Here is a 19,463-nt window from a genome sequence, read left to right on the forward strand (position 1 = left end):
TTAAAGAAATCCACACATTTTTCTTCTCTAAAGCTGTCACATGAATTGTTACCTTTGCCAGACATTTCAAGTTAACTGAATTTCCTTTGCGCACACACAAGGTGAATTGTCCTGTTTCTGGAGAGCTGAACCCTGGATGCCAAACAACTTCACACTCCACATCACTATAGGGCTCCACAAACCCTAAATATATGTACATAATTTAGATGTTATAGCAAACACATGGACAACTGTCAAATTACAATCTATAATCAAAGTAACATAGGCACATAAAACTGAAATGACCTATTACTGAATGTAAGCCTACATTTCTTAGGTGATGAACAGTCTGATGAATTAAGTAAAATTAGGTCTTGGATTCTCATGAGCATTCCATAATCTATTTATGAGTAACCTGCAGTAAAACACTCAAAGTTTACTGATATTTTTAGCCATTAATTACTCTAACAGCCAAAACTGAAAAGAAAAATAGAAGAACATACTATCTTTCTTGCAGAATAGCAACTTGGGGAAAGACCATATACACTCTTTTGCTTGCAACTGAGTCTGAATTTCTATTAGCAGAAATACCTTTTCTCAAGAATCAGAGCACACCAAACCCAATACAGTTAGCAGTTTGTTCTTTAATAATGGAGCTCCAAAATATCCCTGCAGAATGTTATTTTTCAAAGAGAAGAAGGTAAAAGCTATACACACATCTAACAAATACTGATCCATTATGCAAATGCAGACTAATTGCAGACTGAATGCCATTTATGTTACTCAACCTTCATCAACTTTTTAGCAGCTTCATTCAGTGCTTCTGGAAAATTTCCTATCCTGGTGAGCTGTATGATGCTGCTGCCCCACTCCTGAAATGTCAGCAATCTGTGCTGAGAAAACTGTTTACACAAGCACTGCTGGCTGGGCACGGAAGCAGGGAGCTGGACTGAGTGTGCATTCAGGGCAGGGTGTACACAGAGAATGCTGCTGTGGTGCTAAGCTGTGACCTGATACTGCTTTTGGGACACACTGATATTGACAGAAATCTAAAAATGTGGTTTATAGCATCAGCTAAATGTTAGTCTTATTTAATACTGTTGACATTTAAGATACATACACACGCTGTATTTGCATAGCATACCTCTGGTTGGTTTTATAGTAAATGCAGATTTTCTGTCTCCAGTTACAGGTTTCCAAGTAAAGCCAGCAGGATGGTTTCTGGGATTGCATACCCTGACAGTTCTTCTAAACTCTGTCCCTGCTAGGCAGCCAGAAACAGGACTCAAAATCAGTTCCCTTGTAGACAGCTGAAGTTCAATAGGCATTGCATGTGCAACTACCAGCACATGTCCAATGTGCTGGTTGTTTATTTTGTAACTGAAAGAGCTGTAACACAGAAATATTTATCTCTCAATATTTTTTATGCATTTGCCTTGTTACATTCAGAGTAAAATTTACCTGAAATATAACGACTAGAAAGAAAATACTTAACTATTTAGTATGAACACAAGAATGACAAGAGAAAAGTTTGCAATTGTTTTGCATACTACTTAAATCATGTCAGAAGTGAAGATCATCCTAAAGGATGATCAGCCTCAAACAGTCATTTTAACATTAGAAAACACAGAGCTCATACCAGCAGGCTAGAGATCAGGTTTTTATATACATTTTCCCATGATCTGCATCAAAAGACCTGAGCATGGAAGCAAGTGATAGAATTCTAGGCTGGAAAGAGAACAGTATTTTCCATAAAAATTTCCCTTGGCAAATACACCACAATTAACAAACTTCTTTCTCTGATGCACCTCTAGCTATATAAGGCTTTTCACAGGACAGATTTTTGTTTGTGGTGTAAAATCAAAAACAATAAACAGTATTGTAGTAGGAAAACTTTGCAATATAAAATTGCACCGATTATTGTGACATCACCATAGATGAGTGTGCACCATTAAGAATTATCATTACTACACTTTAAAATTTACTATTGCCAAGAAAATGTGTAAATCAAGACAAATATAAAAAGCCTTACCTTTTAAACATTCCAGCATTGACTGTCTCAAACACAAGTGGAATATGAGTTTTTGTAAGAGGAGGCACCACCTGAGACAATGGAGATGTTTCCTGCAATTCTGCAACTTCAATCTCAATTTGTATCCAAATATGAACTGACAAGTTATTGATGATGTGCAGCTCTTTGGTTGTTGTAGAATACACACAAACATCACCAAAATCTATAGTAGAAGGACCTGAATTATATAGGAAATAAGATCCTCAACATTAAAGGGTAAAAGCTAATGTAAGGAAAGATAACTACTAAAATACTATGACCAAACATTATAGCTCTTCAAATTACAAACTTAGCTACAAAAATCCTGTGCTGGAATAAATTATCACTAAAATGTGGAAGTAAATATCATCCATGTTCTGTGTTTTCAGCAGTGCAAGTCAAAAGCCAGCGACATTTATTTTTAAATTGTGCTTGTTTCAGTCAACTAGTAAAACAGGAAATCAATGTGCTCACTAGTAACAGGACTATTAATAACCATAAATACTTCTCTTTGTTAAGCAGATATTGAAAAGGATAAATTGTCACCAATTCACTGAAAGTTTATGTATGCAACCTGCTGGTTTGCTCCCTGATGTGCAACCATTTGGTTTGATAATTCATGTCATGTGATGGTCACAGAATTACTTCACCTAGTTTACAGCTATCACCACTTTTTAGGCTGGTCTACTAACTTGACTGCTCATGGCACCAATCAAACCTCTTAAAGAACTCTCAGTACTTTTTGTATTATGTTGTTTATCTTGTTCTTCCTTTCCCCAGGTATATCAGTTTACATAGCTACAGTATTCAAGTTCTGGCTTGACTGAAAATTTAAAAAAGCCCAGGAAGTACTGAAAATTCTCTTTTTGCTGCAAAAAAAATTTTACTGAAGAAAAGCTGACTTAAAAATAGACCTGTAGCAGTAACAAGTGTTAATAAATCACTAAGAGTTTAGAAGGTGTTACTCCCCATCACAGAACATAATACTGAAATTATTTTGATGGAGAATCCTGAAGTTTTAGTTTTTAGGGGCATCAGTCCTCACTGTTAATTCCCAGAAATATTCTGAGCACTTCCATGAATCTTGCTGATATTAATGCTGGTCCAGGTACTACCCACAGACAAGACCTAAGGGGATGAGCGACTCTCCCACTATGCTATGGTGGTTTCCCTGTAGGAGGCTGTGATATGGGCAGCCTTCAAAGGAAACTCTTCTTTTACATGTTGATACCTAATCATGCCTCAGTATTTGCTGAGAATTACAAAACTTTAGTGAAATACTACTGTAGGTCTCAAGCTGCCTACCAAATTAAACTGTTTTCTGTGTAGGGTGACCAATGATAATCATAAAATATGTTACTATACATAAGTGCTTTTATAACAACTATATGCATTTAGCAACCAAATTTAAAATCTTACCAATGAATACTTGATGAAGCTGTTTGTGTGTCAAAGTTAGACTACAATCTTCCTTCTCCTGGGCAGAAGATGGCATAGGACTAAGCCAGCTCCAAACCTGTGAGAAGCACAAGACACTTCCTCAGAGCAGCATCAAAATTCTTATGATTTCTTATATGGTAAGCACATCATGCTCACATTCTACTCAAGCATTTAACTCACTCCTTTGTTTGTAGATTTAGAAACAATTGCTGCCAATTTTCGACTAGTTAACATGCAGTTGTCATCTAAAGGAAGCATTTCGGGCTGTGGCTTCTCCATGGGAAAATCTGTGATTGAGATGTTCGGTGACTTAAGGCCTTCAGCTGGTTTAATGCCTAAGCTCACAGGATTGTTATAAATATAAAATTGCCTGCAGGGAAGGAAAAAAAATAATGTGGAAATCTAAAAGTTTGAGCATTCCATGATCTACAAATTAAATTATTTAATATTTTTAAACAAAACAATTAATATTTTAAGTAGGAATACTTCATTATTTAAAAAACCATAAAGCACAGAAAATACCTTGAAAATACTTCTATTATTTTGGTTTCTACTGTAAGATAAGTCTAGAGGACCAGTCAGATTAAAGGATTGCATCTGCTTCAGTGCACACAATATATAATAATTCACATATTGAACCTGTCACTTGGGGTGAGCTAGAAATCCTAGCTGGAAATACATATTTTTATATAAAGAGAATCCAAAACAATCAACGTTAAGTTTTTTCCTATTAACCACAACCAAGTATTCTCAAAACTGGGCACTTTAATTTACATGCACTTTAAGATAATTTCAAGTGCCTTGCCTCTACCCCTACATTTCAACCAGGAAATGATCTCTATGTATCTAAATACTTGAAACAAACAGGTTTTGAATGCATTGTAAATGAAAGTCCCAAGGTCACAACATACAAAACATATTGGCATGGAAAAAAATTAGGTACGTGATCAGTGTCATTAAGTTAATTCTGCACATAAATTCACATATTTTGTGTATGAGCCTAAAGTATTTATTTACCCTTTAAACCAAGTCTTACCTAGCAGCCTCTTTCTCTAAACGACGCTGTCTCAAACAGGAAATGAAGCGTACATAGTGTTTCTTATTTTCTTCTCTTAACAGTCGTTCAGAGTCAGTATAAGCAAATTCTGGGTCTACATAATTATATCTCTCAGTCTTTGTGAAAATAGTCCTAAATATTTAAAGAGGATTTTAGTTTCATTACACATGTATAATGATACTGGGTCTTGTTAGAATGAAAATATAATTGATTTTGATATATGTATTTCATTCCAAACATTCTTTTTATCCCAGATGATTATTAATATTTGACTTTGTAAAGGCAACCATAAAAACGAAATACTGCAAGTGTAATAGCTACATTTGTAGTTTCACATAAGAAAACTCAATAAATTTATGTGCAAGAGACTCAATAATGCAATGAATTTTAAAGTACTTTCAGCCTGAAAAAAGCCCATCTAACTGTCATATGAGTAACCAATCTTGATCTACTGTATGATATATATAAATGTGTGGGTTTAAATATTAGATTCACATAATTTTTACCTGTACTTTTTATTCCATTCACTAGGCCTAAGGCTGGCTGCACGATCATTAGGAAAGGCTATAAGTGCGTCATCCTCACAATTCCTGTTTTTCCGGTGAGTATGGATTTGTGTTTGGGTTGATTTAAGGATTGCTACAGGTGCTGTATCACGGAGCTGTCCTGTGCCACGAGCTACAAACTGTCCAGTTTCATTGGAAATCAAGGGTGTTAGACCTTAAAATTAAAAAAAAAAATTTCAACTAATATTTTCTAAACAAAATTTAAAGTCTTAGAAAATATATCAAATTTACAATGGTCTACCCAGCAGCACAACAGTCAGTCACCCATCCCATAGTGTTTTCCTCAGACAAGAGGTAAGAAGCCATTCACATCATGCTCCCTTGCCTGAATCACACGAACACCAGAGTTCAAACCAGCTGTGTCCAGCTGGGATGCTATGTCTTGCACAGACACATCACCAGACACTCAGAGCTGTGTCCAAACCAGCTGTGTCCAGCTGGGATGCTATGTCTTGCACAGACACATCACCAGACACTCAGAGCTGTGTCCAAACCAGCTGTGTCCAGCTGGGATGCTATGTCTTGCACAGACACATCACCAGACACTCAGAGCTGCCTGTCACAACACCAACCACAGTGTCCGAAAGCTTTTCTTAAGGGCTGAAAACAGAGGCATGAATTTTGACAAAACATCCCAAGCTAGAACTACTAAAAAGACAGCTCAGATCTCTTTCACTCTAGTTCTAGAAAAGCACATATACATTAACATTACAGAGAAAACTATGGCACAAATAAGGTCAAACTTCAACTGCCTTTTCCTCCCTCACCTGCAAAAAAAAAAATTAAAATTAAATGTATGTTTTTAACCCACTTTAGCCTTACTTTAATCCACCAACAAAAAATCAAAAACTACTTTCCATCTTCTAAGTCATAAGAGTAATTACAGCTTTGACTGGCTCGAAAAGCACAGTTTGCAAGAAGCTTTGTTCCAATCTCTCCCCTAGCTTCACCTGAATACAGAGACACAACTACACATACTCATCCAGAGACACTGGAGAAGACAACAGGAAGATACAGAACCATCTAGAAAAGGATCTAAAAAAAACCAAAATCATTTTTCCTCCACACTTCAGTGAAGGTTAAAAGCAAAACGCAGATATCCCTTGTAGTGTTTACAAACCTGCAAATAGGACCAGAGCAGGACATTAATAGAGTAAATAAATGGTAGACAAGAGCATGTAGAAAGCCTGGAAAACTTGAATATCACATTAAATCTTTGATCCAAAAAAACCACTTCTTCTAATTGGGTTACTGAAGCAGGAAAACTAAAGGAGCTCTGGATTTCAAAAATAAAACAAATTGCCAAACTTCAGTTTCTCATCAAACCATGGTTGATAGCCATGGATTGCAAATACCTTCCTGAAAGCAGCAGGAATGCCCACTGGTTTATCAACCATTCCAGTACCTGTAGGCGGAACAGCATTTTACCATGACTTTCCAGTAACTTTTACTTTTTATTCCCCACAATGGAAAAAAATGTTTCTCATTAGGGAGTACATCTCAAGCTGGCAGCAGCTAAAGAGAATTCAAGTTCCTCTCCTGATCCACACACAGCCACCACATGAAACAGTGCACAGGTTAGGAGACTGCACTGGTGCTGCAGAGGCTGCAGCACATTTGATGTTAGAAAAAAATCATGTTTGCCATGACAGGTTTATAATCCAGTGACAGGTTAGTCAAATCTACTGCAAAGTGGCTGTTTGTGAAAAACACCTGGAACACAAAGAACAAATTACAGACTAATTATTGGATATCCTGAAAGACTTTTCATGCTGGTACAGGGCTCACAGGATGGCAAGAGTCAGTGGACACAGGAGGTGTAGCAAGCTGTATGAACTGGCGAATTCATCTGGCAGCAGCAACTTTGAATCAGTGAAGAATATTCTGTTATCTTTCCTAGTTCTTCCTGTGCTTTACATATCTCTCAATTTACTCCTGAAACATCTTAGCACTGTGCAGTGGCATCACTTGCAAAAACTGAACCCTATAAAGGTCAGATAACCATATGATGAAATCTTATGCTTTAATAGTTCAATTTTTGATACAATTATGGGAGGGTGTACCACTATTTTAGCTTTTGTTTTGCAGTCTTATGTGACATATGTCATACAACTGAGCATTCCCTCCAGTCCCAATGTGATATTACTTTTCACAAGCAAACTAAAAATAGTAAGAAATCACTTTTAAAAGGCTAAAAATGTGCTTTTAAAACATTTTATCACTTGTCACTTATGTTTTTAGCATCTTACCAGGATTAATTGTGAACACAACGCTTGTTCGTTTAGATTTGCACACACCACGTAAGGTCAAATATATTTGATGAAAGGGTTTTGTCTTCAAAACATCTACATTATTTTTATCTACTCCTGTACCAATGATATCAATAATTTGATTCATCTCAAATTTTCCTATTTGATGTGGAGAAAATGAAATCATCACTTCCTGGAAAAGAAAACTCATTATGAGACATATGAGACAATAAAGAGTGAGGTTTTGTGTAATTCTCTATATGATTGAGTCTCTGAGTCACTTACCTCCATACTTAACCTCTAAAACAGGTATTCAAAACAGGGCTTGCAGAATATGCCAAGAGGCACATTAAAATTAGCAATGTAAGGTAACATAAAAATTGTGACACATCAAAACACAACAAAGTCCCAATTTTTCACTTCTGAGAGAAATCTGGTGCCCAGACTTACTGGTTTGTGAAATTGTAAATGTTTCCATATTTGACTTACTGTTTGCCAAGTGTCTTCCATTAAAAAAAAAAATCTTACTTGAGTATTTGTGATTTACTAAAACAAACTAAAAGCATTCTCCAAAAATATTTGCATATAAATCAATCTTCTCAAATCAGTAAAATAAAAAAAAATTACATATAGGAAAAACCCTTGCCTTAGGTAAAGTTGCCTTAGTAATTGAATCTTTTTTCCTAATTTAAAACAATATTTGTTGCTTCCTGGGGTAGGAAAAGAAACTTAAGGGGCTATAAAAAAATGTATTTGGCTGATATTAAAAGCCATTGCGACTGAAATGAAATTCCTCTGGTTTACTTTCAAGAAATTCCACTGCTAACCACTTTAAAATAATCTGCACAGTTACATAACCTAAGAGAAAGAGGGAGTTACCTTTTCAGATTTTTTTCTAAGTTTTCCTCTTGCAGGAGAAATACTGAAGTGAGCAGTCTTGCGGAATCTGAACGTTACTGGAAGGAACTCGGATTCATTTTTCATTGTGCACACAACTTGTGGTTGCTCACCCAAATAACAGTCCTCAAAATTAATTACTGTTCCTGGCTTAAAAGTTAATATCACAGGAAACCCAGAACCCGTCAAAGCTAAGTCCACGTGACGAGAATGACTCCCTGCATTAGACAAACACAAAAACAAGCAAACAAACACAATCCCTGTCACACACATTATCTCACTAACAGGAAAGTCATGCTGCATTTTTTCAGTCACAAAAACAAAATAATGCTACAAACCAGTATGTTTTACAATGCAGTTTTTATAAACCTAACACAGAGATTTTTAATAGCTGTTAGATAATGCATTCCCTCAGTAAGGAAGTTGAGGATGAACAAACATGGACTTGAAAATGCACAAAACTGGTATTACAAAACTGTTAGTGACTTGCAAATGGCTGAGGGTGTTTTATTTCTTTCAAATATTTGCATTTTTAATAATTATAATTTATAATAAAGTGATAGGAGTTCATTAATAACACCCATAAATCCCTCCTCTCCACTCACTGTTCAAAGAGGTTTTAGTGCTGAAGCATTCAAGATGCAAGTTTATTTATTTGTGTTGATATAAACAAACTAACAGAACAGGTTTATTACAAAATTTTTAAGACAACCAAGATTTTTTTTTTAAGTTTAAAAAGTCAAGATATACAGTTTTATCATCCTTATATACATTTCTGATGGTCACTATCCATTTCTAACATACTTGGGGTTGCTGTGGCACCACAACTGAGGTTCTGCAGACAACTACCTCTCTTCCCAGCAGTTTCAAATCTCAGAAACAGGACATAATCTTGAGCCACTGATGTGTCATCCACTTCAAAGTCTCTTTCAAATTTTCTGTAAGAGTCAAAATCTCAAATTAAAAGATGTTAAAAAAAAAATAAACCCAGCCCACAAAAAATCAAGACATATTTTTAACATCCAGTCCGGCATCTTTGTTGTCAGTAACAGCTTGAACAAATTATCTTCATACTTCCTTTCAGAAAAAGCAAATAATAACAAATTTAAGCTCAGCAATATTTGTGTGCTTATTATACTGGTAATTTGATATCTTTTCCAGTCTACAACAGTTTTCTGAACTAATATCACATGCATAATAACTACCTGTATTGAATTTAAGTAAGGGAAAATGGTAAGAGCACATTTGCTTTTTCTCTTCCTCATCTAAGAAGAAATGTTTCTTTATGTTTAGTTTTGGCTTTTGTTTTGGGTTGGATTTTTTTTATGAGATGACAGCTCTCTGAAACGTTTCACTCTCTTGCTGCTTAATATGCAGCAAAATCAAATAAAATTCTTATTCTCACAAAACCGTCTTAACCAATTCTTGATCCAAATACATTCTTAGGTTATTGTAAAACATAAAATCATAGAAACACTTCAGGCTTTGCTTTCTCATTTGCAGAAACACAAACAGAAACTTCTTTTAACACACATAATTACATAAGAAGTTACTCAGAAATAATTTGCAGACATATTAACTCAACATTTTCTCTAACACAGCTCTTGCAAAATAGTGTAGACCAACCAACTTGTGTGTGTGTGCATTTAATTGGTATCACTCACTCACTCTGGACTAAAGCAGACTGTAATCAAAGATTTTTCATAAGGCTCCAAAGTTCCTTGGTTCGGAGCACACAAGACCAAGGTGGAAACATCTACATCTTTGGTTTTCAGGCTTAAGTCATGTAAAACAGCATCTGTACTCCCCTGAAGATCTGTCCCCTAAAAAAAAAATCAAAATATTAAATAGTTCAGCTTGTTCCGCTTTCCCTTTTGTGTTTGTTTTTATTCCTACACATACATTTTCACATATAACAAACAGAAAGACATAACACAGAAAATGGCAATCACATACTTACACAGCACATGTCTAATTAACCAATTTTTAAATCAATTTCATGTCAATGTCTTGAATTATCTTTTTTAAACATGATTCTCAGATTATTTCACTATCTGAGAAAAACAAGTGAAATCCCAGACTATTAATATCTTAGAACTCAAATTTTATTTTGGTAACTCCTAATAAATAATAACTGAAAAAATTCAGTTCGAGGGTTAAATTGAAATTAAAAACAAGTTGGATGAACAACTGTTCCAAAAAGCCTATTGACCAGGAAATAGTATGACATAGTAAACAATACTAGAAGACAAATGTTGAGAAATAAAAAATGCAAAAGCAGAAATGAAAATAAGTTTTCAGCTAAAAGAAGAACCAGAGCAGTTTCTTACCATCTCTCCTCCAAGGGCATTGTCTTCCAGTACTGCTACCCAATCCATACACTCAGGGCTTTCATTGTATAAATATATTTGTTCTGTCTTTGAAGTCCCAAAGTAAAGAGGTCCAAAGTTAATGCACTTCAGTACTTTTCCACAATTCACTCCAAGAACTTTAAGAACTTGTTCAACCACAACACCTTTGATCCATACTTCAGTGCAGCCACGACTTTCCAACTCCACTCTGCCAGCAAGAGCAGCAAGCAGCACCAGGTAATGTAGAGAAGAGTTAGAAATAATCACTTTGGTTAGTTTGTTTTGTATTAGAATCTGTGCCCAAAAGAAAAAATGACCCAATCCAAGCATTCAAATCACTGGCTTTCCATAGATAAACTAAGTGGGAGAGCAGGGCAAATGAGCATGACCTTGACAATGCCCTAACAGGAATATCACCAATCAGGAAAAATCATACATTACATGATGGAGTTTTGGGTCTGATTTGGTTTTGACTTTTTTAAATGTTTGAAACTACAGAAGTAACAACTACAAAGAATCAGGAGGTGTCCACAGACAACATACATTGCTCTTATCTCTCAGAGTCATTGTATCTAAATACCAATTTTAGCATATGATATCTAATTTTCTTGTAGGGAACAGGAGCTAGAAGTTCATCTGAATAAGCATGAAAGAACTGGAGCTATTCCTGCCTAGAAGCTTGATCTTGATGACTCCAAAAATCACCAAAACAAAACACCCAACAAATCAACCACTCCCTATTCCCTCCCTGCCCAGAGAGGCTGTGGACTCCCCACCACCTGAAGTGTTCAGGGACAGACTGGATGGGGCTCTGAGCAGCCTGGTCAGGTAGAAAGTCCCTGCCCATGGCAGAGGGGTTGGAAATACAGGATTTTAAAGTCCCTTCCAAGCCAAACCATGCTGGGATGCTAGGATTCTACAAGATACGCATTTAAAAGCAATCTACTTCAGTGTTGCAAATACATTCCCTCCAGTGAAAATAAGATACTCCAAATAACACCAGAATGATTCTGAGACTCCTGAAACACATAGATAGAGTTAAAAGAAAGCATGCAGTCAAAAAAGTTAAGAAAATTAAGGATCACAGGAAGTGTAGAAAGGTAAAAGATACAAAAGCTCCTTGTTATTTTATTCTGAGAAATGTGCAAACATCCCAGATCACCACAAATTATGAAAGATTTTTATTAACACAGCCAGGTATACAATTTATGCATCACTCTTCTGTGGAGATACTGTAACCATCAAATTATTTAATAAAACTAAATATTAAAGACAGCAACTGACACTTAGGAACTTATTTTTTTAGATAAACATTCATAGTAAAGATTAGAATTAATAGCAGACAAAAACAGAATTTACAGAGCTGTATTTCTTCAGTCATACACTCACGTCATCATTTCTTTAATGAATCCCGGTACATCTGTGCAGACATCCACTCGAATTTTCCTGACAGATTTTGGCTTTACGACTCCTCTGGCAGGTTTTATGTTAAGCAGGACAACCCCATCATATGATACTCTAAATACACCTAAAAAAAACCAGAGTAATCAACAGAATGCTATACAATATGAAGCTGTAGATTTATATGCTTCTATTACACACTTGAATTTATACAACACATAATACAAATGCTCACAAGCAGTATATCTTCCTATGAAAACAGGAAACATAGACTTAACCTTTTTACAAGATGTTTCTAAGCAAGAGTAGATCATAATTTCCAGGTTTTCTTTAATTATTACACCCACATGTCCAATTCTATTTTGTAAGCAGTGATTGTAGCAGGAAAGGTAGTCACATTCCAAAGAAAAGTGCCTATCTCATGAAGTAGCTGCAAATAACATCTGCAAGTTACGCAAAGCTCTAAGAAGCTACAGTAGCCAACAAGTTAAGTGCATACTGCAGGATAACAACAGTTTGTATGATTTGGTCCATAATCAACACAAGTTACCACAGAAGAGAACAGTAAATATTTCTAGGTTATACAAATATTTTTTAAAATGTAAAAAAAAACCCAGTATTTAACCAACAACATTAATTATCTGACATTGTACCATAAAAACAAAGAAATTGTTTCAAATGTACAAAAAAGGCACTCTTTGATTTAGTATAAAAGATAATGTCTGATATGATATCAGAAGCAGGACCAAAGGACTCCTTCAGTGCATGGAAAGACAGGTGAAATGCAATCCTTGAGTCTGAGCCAGCACAGAGCACCTCCTGCTCACAGAGTTTACATGCTGCCTGTTACTGTGGCCTACTGTGCTATGATTTACAGAGCCTAGAGAAACACAGACTCAGGTCTCTTCCCTTGTCTGTCCCCAAGACATCCTTTACTAACCATCACCTTCTTTCTACTTTTCATCCAATCCTATAAAACTCCACCACGCAGCCTGCATGTACCATCTAACAAAGTTTATAGCTAGAAACAGTTCCCTACACAATATGAAAAAAAATTATCATACAACTTAGTTGCAGGTGTATGATATATATATACACACACTGTAGGTTATCTCATTTTCTTTATCTAATCATAGTTGCTCAAAGTATTAAGGTAGCATATATGAGAAAGACCTGATTATATAAACAGCATACTACATGTTTAAGATGAACATGTGGCTAGGAAAAACACCCACAATAATTTCTCCATTTACTTCATGGAAAAACAATTAAAATACTTGCTTCTGAAAAGCAAAGATTTGCTTCTGACAAGATTCCTCTTCATCTAGACAGAAATTTGCTTTTTTATTTTTTCTTTTTTTTTAATATTGCAACTCTGTGTTTCTGTAATCATGTATTTTCTCTTGGTACAATATTTCATATGAAAACATAGGGGAGAAATTTTCCCACAATTTTGGCCTAAAGCAAAGAAAAAGATAGCCTTTAATGTAACAAGTAGCTGTACAAATGAGGAACAAAAATAATTAACTGCCTTAAATTTGTTGTTTTTAACTCAGCATAGTTGCTACCCTGCCTCTGGAGAAAGCTGTCTGCAACTCTGTCCAGTGCGAAAGGCAGTCAAACAGGTTATTTGGATCATATAAGCATTCTTAAACTCCTTTGTCCATGTTTTACTCTCCTTGGAATAGCTGCTGACAGCAATTTAAGGATGTGCCTGTTGTAAAAGCGGCAGGATTTCAAAAGCTATGGCAGCAAGATAAAAGGCCTCTCATTATCTTCTAGCAACAAACACATTTCAATTCCCATCACAGAGGACTTCAGCTCAGAAAGTTCAGGGAACTTGCAGTTGTTTATTCAAGAGCCAGGTCTGGGGATCACAGAAGCACAAAGCAAGAGCAGATGTGATTTGCTGCTGTCTATGCTAGGCACACTAAGGCAATGAGCAACTATTATTTTTACATCTTCCAAATGGGACTCAAAAGTAGAGAACTCATAAAATTTTCAAAGTTCTAAATTATTTTTTCTTTCCTAAACAGAAATATAGTACAGGCTGCATAAACAGTGGGCCATGTACAACACCTGCAGCTACAATACTCATCATCTGCATAACCCAAAATCCCTGTTAATTGCTACTTGGTCACTGAAGTGTTAACTTGCATAAAATTACTTTTTCCAATAAATTAAAATATTTTTATGATTTAATGCATAGTAAATATTTACCTGAAATTGTTCCACGGTTAGAAATACTAATCTCTTTAGTAACTAGTTTATTGTTTGCAATCATTTCACCAAAATCAACCTCTGTCTCTATTTCCAGGTCACAGTAGGGAATCAATCTGCAGAGAAAAGACAACATAATATTTCCCAAAACTTGAAAATACCTTTGCATTTTAAAAGAAATTTGATTGAGCACTCAAGTGGAAGAGAGTTCTCCTTTTGTACTAGTTCTCCTATCAAGGTTTTGGCAACTTCAGCTCTACAGCATACACAGGGAAGATCTAAGAGAGGTACTTATCTCTCAGCCTGTTAATGACTCAGTATTCTAACTTTAAAACAGCCATAAGCTATACAAAATACAGCTATAAACTATATAAACAATTAGTCAAAATTGAATGCACACATTTCTATTTCATTTTAAATACTTCATTACAGTACTTCAAGTAAAACTATCCTGAGTTACTTGCATCACAAAGTAAGACCAACTAATTGACCATAATTCTTTATGAGCTGCCTGAACTAAAATCAGAGTTTACAGTTTTGTGTTTGATACACACTTCATGTGACTTCAACAACAGACAGAAGTGGGTATTTACACAAGCCATGAGCTACTTCTATTATTTATTTAAGAACCTCAGAGATGACATCACTGTATTGGGTACTTTTTAGCCATAATGGAAAGATCATGTCTCAGGAAACTTGTATTTTAAAGACTCCAATTTTTAATACAATGACACCTGTGATCTCACATAAACTGTGTTTCAAATCAATTGGAATTTTACATCAGCACAGCAGTCTATCTCCTCTTATCCACAAATAGGAACCTGCAGGAACAATTCCATCTCCTGATCTGTGTTACCACATGGTACAGAAGAAATAATGGAGAAGAAAAATAAATGCACTTGGTCAAAAGAGGTAGAGCCTGCCCAAATGCTCTACTGCATAAAGGGGAGGGAGGGGGAAGGAAGGGACAGAGACAAAAAATAATCAAGAAATGCCACCACAGAATTTGCTTTCAGGAGTTTCAATACACTTTTTAATTCTCTTTGATGATTAACTGTAATGTGAAAAATTTAGTTCCATAAATTCTTGAAAGACATGATGCTAGACCAGCAGGATGTAGCCAAAAAAGCAAAAAACAAAAAATTAAAAAATAGGAATCAGCTATCAAAGTTAGAGTACACTCAAAACAATTGTAAAAATTTTACTTTCCAAGTATCTAGACATTCTTACAAGAAGCTTTATTGGAAGAATGAAACAGAAGTATTTCTCCCCTAAAGATACAATTATCTCCTTTCCCAAGAGGACAGAAATAAGCATACATTCTAAATGCAATGAGATTTTCTAATAGATACAGACCTGCCAAAAGGAAATAGTCAAGTAAAAGGTTTGGGGTTAGTGTTTTAATAAAGTGTGAGGTTTATTTTTTTGCTTTGGTTTGCTGGTTGGGGTTTTTCCATGAAGCTGGAATTTACTGCTTTTGCATGACACAAAACACATTTTGGAAAACACTGATTAAAAAAATCATAAAGTATACTTGTTGTTCCAAACACACACAAAAAATTATTAAAGCCTGTCAACATTCCCCTGCAAAAGACATTTCAACATGAAGATGTGAATTTAATCTATTTCAAGTGCTTTCCAGAAAGGAATCACCAGTAGCATTATCATCCTAAGTGGCTTTATGTGCACAATACTAGTCTGATAAAAGATTTCAAAAATCCTTGAACAGGTGACATTGCACTAAAAGAGGCACTGTATTTTTAGAACTAGGCAAGATATGTTTCACTATAATCTGGATTTGCAACTGTTATGAACAATTACTGTAAAGTCTTCCATGTCAGTGATTCAGGATGAATGGAAGACATTAAGAGTAGTTGCTGACTTGTCTAATAACACAGCATTCAAAATTATCATAACAAAGTTAGAATAAGGCAAAACTAAAAATCCAGACTTTCTATGATTTTAGAGGGATATCACCAATGAATTTCTTACCCGTGGACTGCTCTGAAAAAAAAAAAAAAAAGAAAAATCTTACTTTTGTAAGAAAACTTACTGTTTGTTTTCCATTAAATTGACAGACTAATTACAAAGCCATAACTGACATGCAGAAGTAAACTTCCCACAAGATTAAACAGCAAATATTAACAGCAGCTCATGAACTTTTGAATATCATACCCAAGCACGGGGATATGAACTACGTCGTCATCTACTAAAAGAGTTAGTTTATCCCGAAGATCTTCTACACATTTGGGAGTATATTCCACAACAGCTTTAACTTGAAGTCCAGATGCAATGGGTTTTTCTGAATTTTCCACAATCAATTTAAACTGTAATTAAAAAAAAAAAAAAGTGTTTTTAATTGTTACACATTTCTAGATTAAGAAGGATATACATGCAGCTTATTTTCAGAAGAATACAAAGATTGATTGAAAGCTTACCATAAACTCACATGCATTTAAAACTTACCACTAACTTATTTTATAATTTCACCTCCCTATTTATTGTTCAGGCTTTTTAGAAGAAAAGAGAAATACAGAATAAATTAGCCAAATTTTCTAGTCTTTCCAAGAGATCTCCAGCTTTTCCTACTGTTGCAAAAAAAAACCCTCTGAAGCAACACAAAATTAAATCAGCTACTACCCAGTGAAGAATTCTTTTTAGTACCTGAGAAAATAATAAGGATTAAGTCTCAGTTCAAAGCAGCAACAAAAGGGGACAGGTAAGAGTTTCCTCTAGGTCTGACTGACATCAACAGAAAGTCTCACTGCTCATTGAAAATCTGCTTGAAAAGCCCAAGTCACCTCCAGTGTTGGGAGTCAAATGAAAGAGAAAAAAAAACAAAGATGGAAAGCACTCTTTCCTCTCTCAAAAGAATTATACTGGACTTGTCAGCAAGCATCTGTTTAAATGAAACACCTCCCACACCTTCCCTTGAACAGAAGACATGAGTAACCCACGAGCACATAGAGGGAAATGCAGTATTTCTCACCTTCCTAGGAAAGCCTCAAAGGAAGGTCTAGAGCTCCTCTGTTGGCTCAATTTCCTTAAAATTCACATTACCCCATGCACAGTGGGCTTCTGCTCTTTATGTCCAGTTTAAATATGTTTTATTCCTGAAAGACAGTCTTCCCAGGATTCTCTAAGTTTTCTGTTCTAGTTTATGTTTTAAACATGCAAACATAATTTACTACTTGCTGTTTCTGTTGCCCGAGCATCTTCTCCTATTCCTTTAGAATCCTCATAGCAGTATAAATACTCAGCTAAAGGAAATTTATGTCATGCACATCGTGATTATGGGTGTGATATTGGAAGAGTAGCCATGTTTTAATTCTGAGGTATGTAGAATCTATCTGTTCTCTACAAAGAATTAAACATCCAAGCATATTCATTTTATACAACGCAAAATAAATATTTTATACTAGGCACATTCAATGAAGCCTATGGAAAACTCCTTGTGAGCTTTATTCCTTGGAAGGCATTTCTTGGCCATGCACTATGACAGCTGAAGGAAGATTATTTTTCAGGGCTTGCACTCTATGCATGCAATGCACCAGAACGTATTTCAGAAGAGTCATACACTTCAGAGCCTTGTCATCACACATAGCAACACGAGGTCTGGGAACGAGAAGGGGCAACACAACAGACCTTTCTGGAGCTGAGGGTGTCAAGTGGAATCTAGTTCCCTAGCTGTCATTTTGGTCATCTCATGTACAGTTCCATAAAAATACACAGCAAAAGGCAAGCGTTAGTCGCAGAGGGAAACACCACAAAACTATAATTTATTAACCCTTTCTCTTTTCTAAAATTGACTCTGCCTTTCTGCTTCTGGAGCACATGAAAAATTGATAAGGATGATGAAAAGCAACAAAACAGAATAAGCACAGCCCTACCAAAGCAAGCACTCTCAACAGTTTCCAGTTCATTCTTATTAAACTGTAGTCTTCAGCTAGAGTTTAATAAGAATCAAGCTGCCACTCTTGCCCTCAACAAGAATGCCTCACTACTCAGATAGTGAAATTACTCAAGGTTGTCTGAAATCAGATTGGTGACTACCCTGAATAATTCATAGTTCAAGCTGCTATGAAAAAAAAGCAACATCAGCTTCTGTTCAACCCCTGATGCCAGTTCAACTTAACCTTTTTATCTGAATTTTGGCATAATTTACAAACAATAAACCAGTAACCACAGCAGGCTTTTGCTGGAGCCACATAGGTTACAAGGGCTCAAGTGGTTAGAACTGTAGAGATGCATTTGCCTTTAAAAAGCCTGGCCAACACAATGACTTTTCTAGAACTTATCAGATGTTATTAACAGCAATCATAATATCTTGAGAAAGGATGGCAAACGTCCTCTTTTCTGAGAAAGCTCTCAGCAAGCAAGCACCACAAGGGGACTATTCCAGTCAAAAAAAACTTTAAAGTATACAACTTAGAAATGAGGTAAGAGAGCTGTCATTTCCCAGATTTGGTTTCACAGCACAGCAAAGTGACCCATTTTTACAGAACGTTCCCTGGAGTTACGAGGAACTCGTGGGCTTCTTGCGAGATGAATTCTGGAGTGCGCAAAGCCAGGATTTGCTGCCAACAAGGGACTTAAACACAGAACCACCAAGGCTGGAACAAACCTCCAGCATCATCAAGTGCAACTGTTAACGGCTGATGTAGTAAGGAAAGCCTGTTTATTTCTACAGAAACTATGGATTTATGAAAGAAGGAAGCCCTCTCTAAACTGCTCACAGCCTCGGGAGAATAGAGAAGCGGGAGGCTCAGGGTGCTCCTCGCTCTGCCGCTGCTCCGCAGGCTGCAGCGGTGCGAGGCCGCTGCTGGCAGAGAGGCGGCCGGCCCTCACCTGGGGCTCCTGCGGCGGCAGCAGCCGCAGGCGGCAGGCGCCCGCCCGCAGGTTCTGCACGGTGAGCGCGGCGCGGTAGCAGCTCCCCGGCACCGCGTCGCTGAAGCGCAGCTCGGCCGGGGCGATGCGCACCCCGCACACGTCCCGGCACCGCTCCGCCATGGCCCGCCGGGGCCAGCGGCGCGCAGCAACGGCCGCGTAGCAACGGCCGCGCGAAAGCCGCCGAGGCCGCCCCCCGCCAACCGCGGCGGGACAGTGGGCGGGCCCGGGCCAACTCGGCTGGGCCCGGCCCGGCTCCGCTCGGCTCGGCTCGGCTCGGCTCCGCTCGGCTCGGCCCGGCGCGGCTCGGCTGGGCGCGGCTCGGCTCGGCTCGGCCCGGCTCGGCTCGGCTCCGCTCGGCTCGGC

The 19,463-nt window shown here is 36.8% G+C and overlaps 1 protein-coding gene across 1 annotated transcript in view; it reads right to left on the reverse strand.

Moving 5' to 3' along the window:
• CFAP47 (cilia and flagella associated protein 47) overlaps positions 1-19,223 on the reverse strand; it is a 258,402-nt gene extending 239,179 nt beyond the window's left edge. Inside the window, exons 1-16 of the mRNA XM_038154900.1 lie at positions 19,059-19,223; positions 16,386-16,537; positions 14,211-14,326; positions 11,979-12,117; positions 10,569-10,797; positions 9,907-10,061; positions 9,043-9,176; positions 8,221-8,456; positions 7,342-7,534; positions 5,033-5,246; positions 4,506-4,658; positions 3,650-3,839; positions 3,449-3,545; positions 2,012-2,228; positions 1,124-1,368; positions 53-183 (exon numbers count right to left, since the gene is read on the reverse strand). Coding sequence (XP_038010828.1) covers positions 53-183; positions 1,124-1,368; positions 2,012-2,228; positions 3,449-3,545; positions 3,650-3,839; positions 4,506-4,658; positions 5,033-5,246; positions 7,342-7,534; positions 8,221-8,456; positions 9,043-9,176; positions 9,907-10,061; positions 10,569-10,797; positions 11,979-12,117; positions 14,211-14,326; positions 16,386-16,537; positions 19,059-19,220 — 2,763 coding nt within the window. The 5' untranslated portion in view covers positions 19,221-19,223. The remainder of the gene's footprint in view (positions 1-52; positions 184-1,123; positions 1,369-2,011; positions 2,229-3,448; positions 3,546-3,649; positions 3,840-4,505; positions 4,659-5,032; positions 5,247-7,341; positions 7,535-8,220; positions 8,457-9,042; positions 9,177-9,906; positions 10,062-10,568; positions 10,798-11,978; positions 12,118-14,210; positions 14,327-16,385; positions 16,538-19,058) is intronic.
• Between the last annotated feature and the right edge of the window lie 240 nt (positions 19,224-19,463).

Source organism: Motacilla alba, chromosome 1 (genome assembly GCF_015832195.1).
Source record: "Motacilla alba alba isolate MOTALB_02 chromosome 1, Motacilla_alba_V1.0_pri, whole genome shotgun sequence".
Lineage (NCBI taxonomy): Eukaryota > Metazoa > Chordata > Aves > Passeriformes > Motacillidae > Motacilla > Motacilla alba.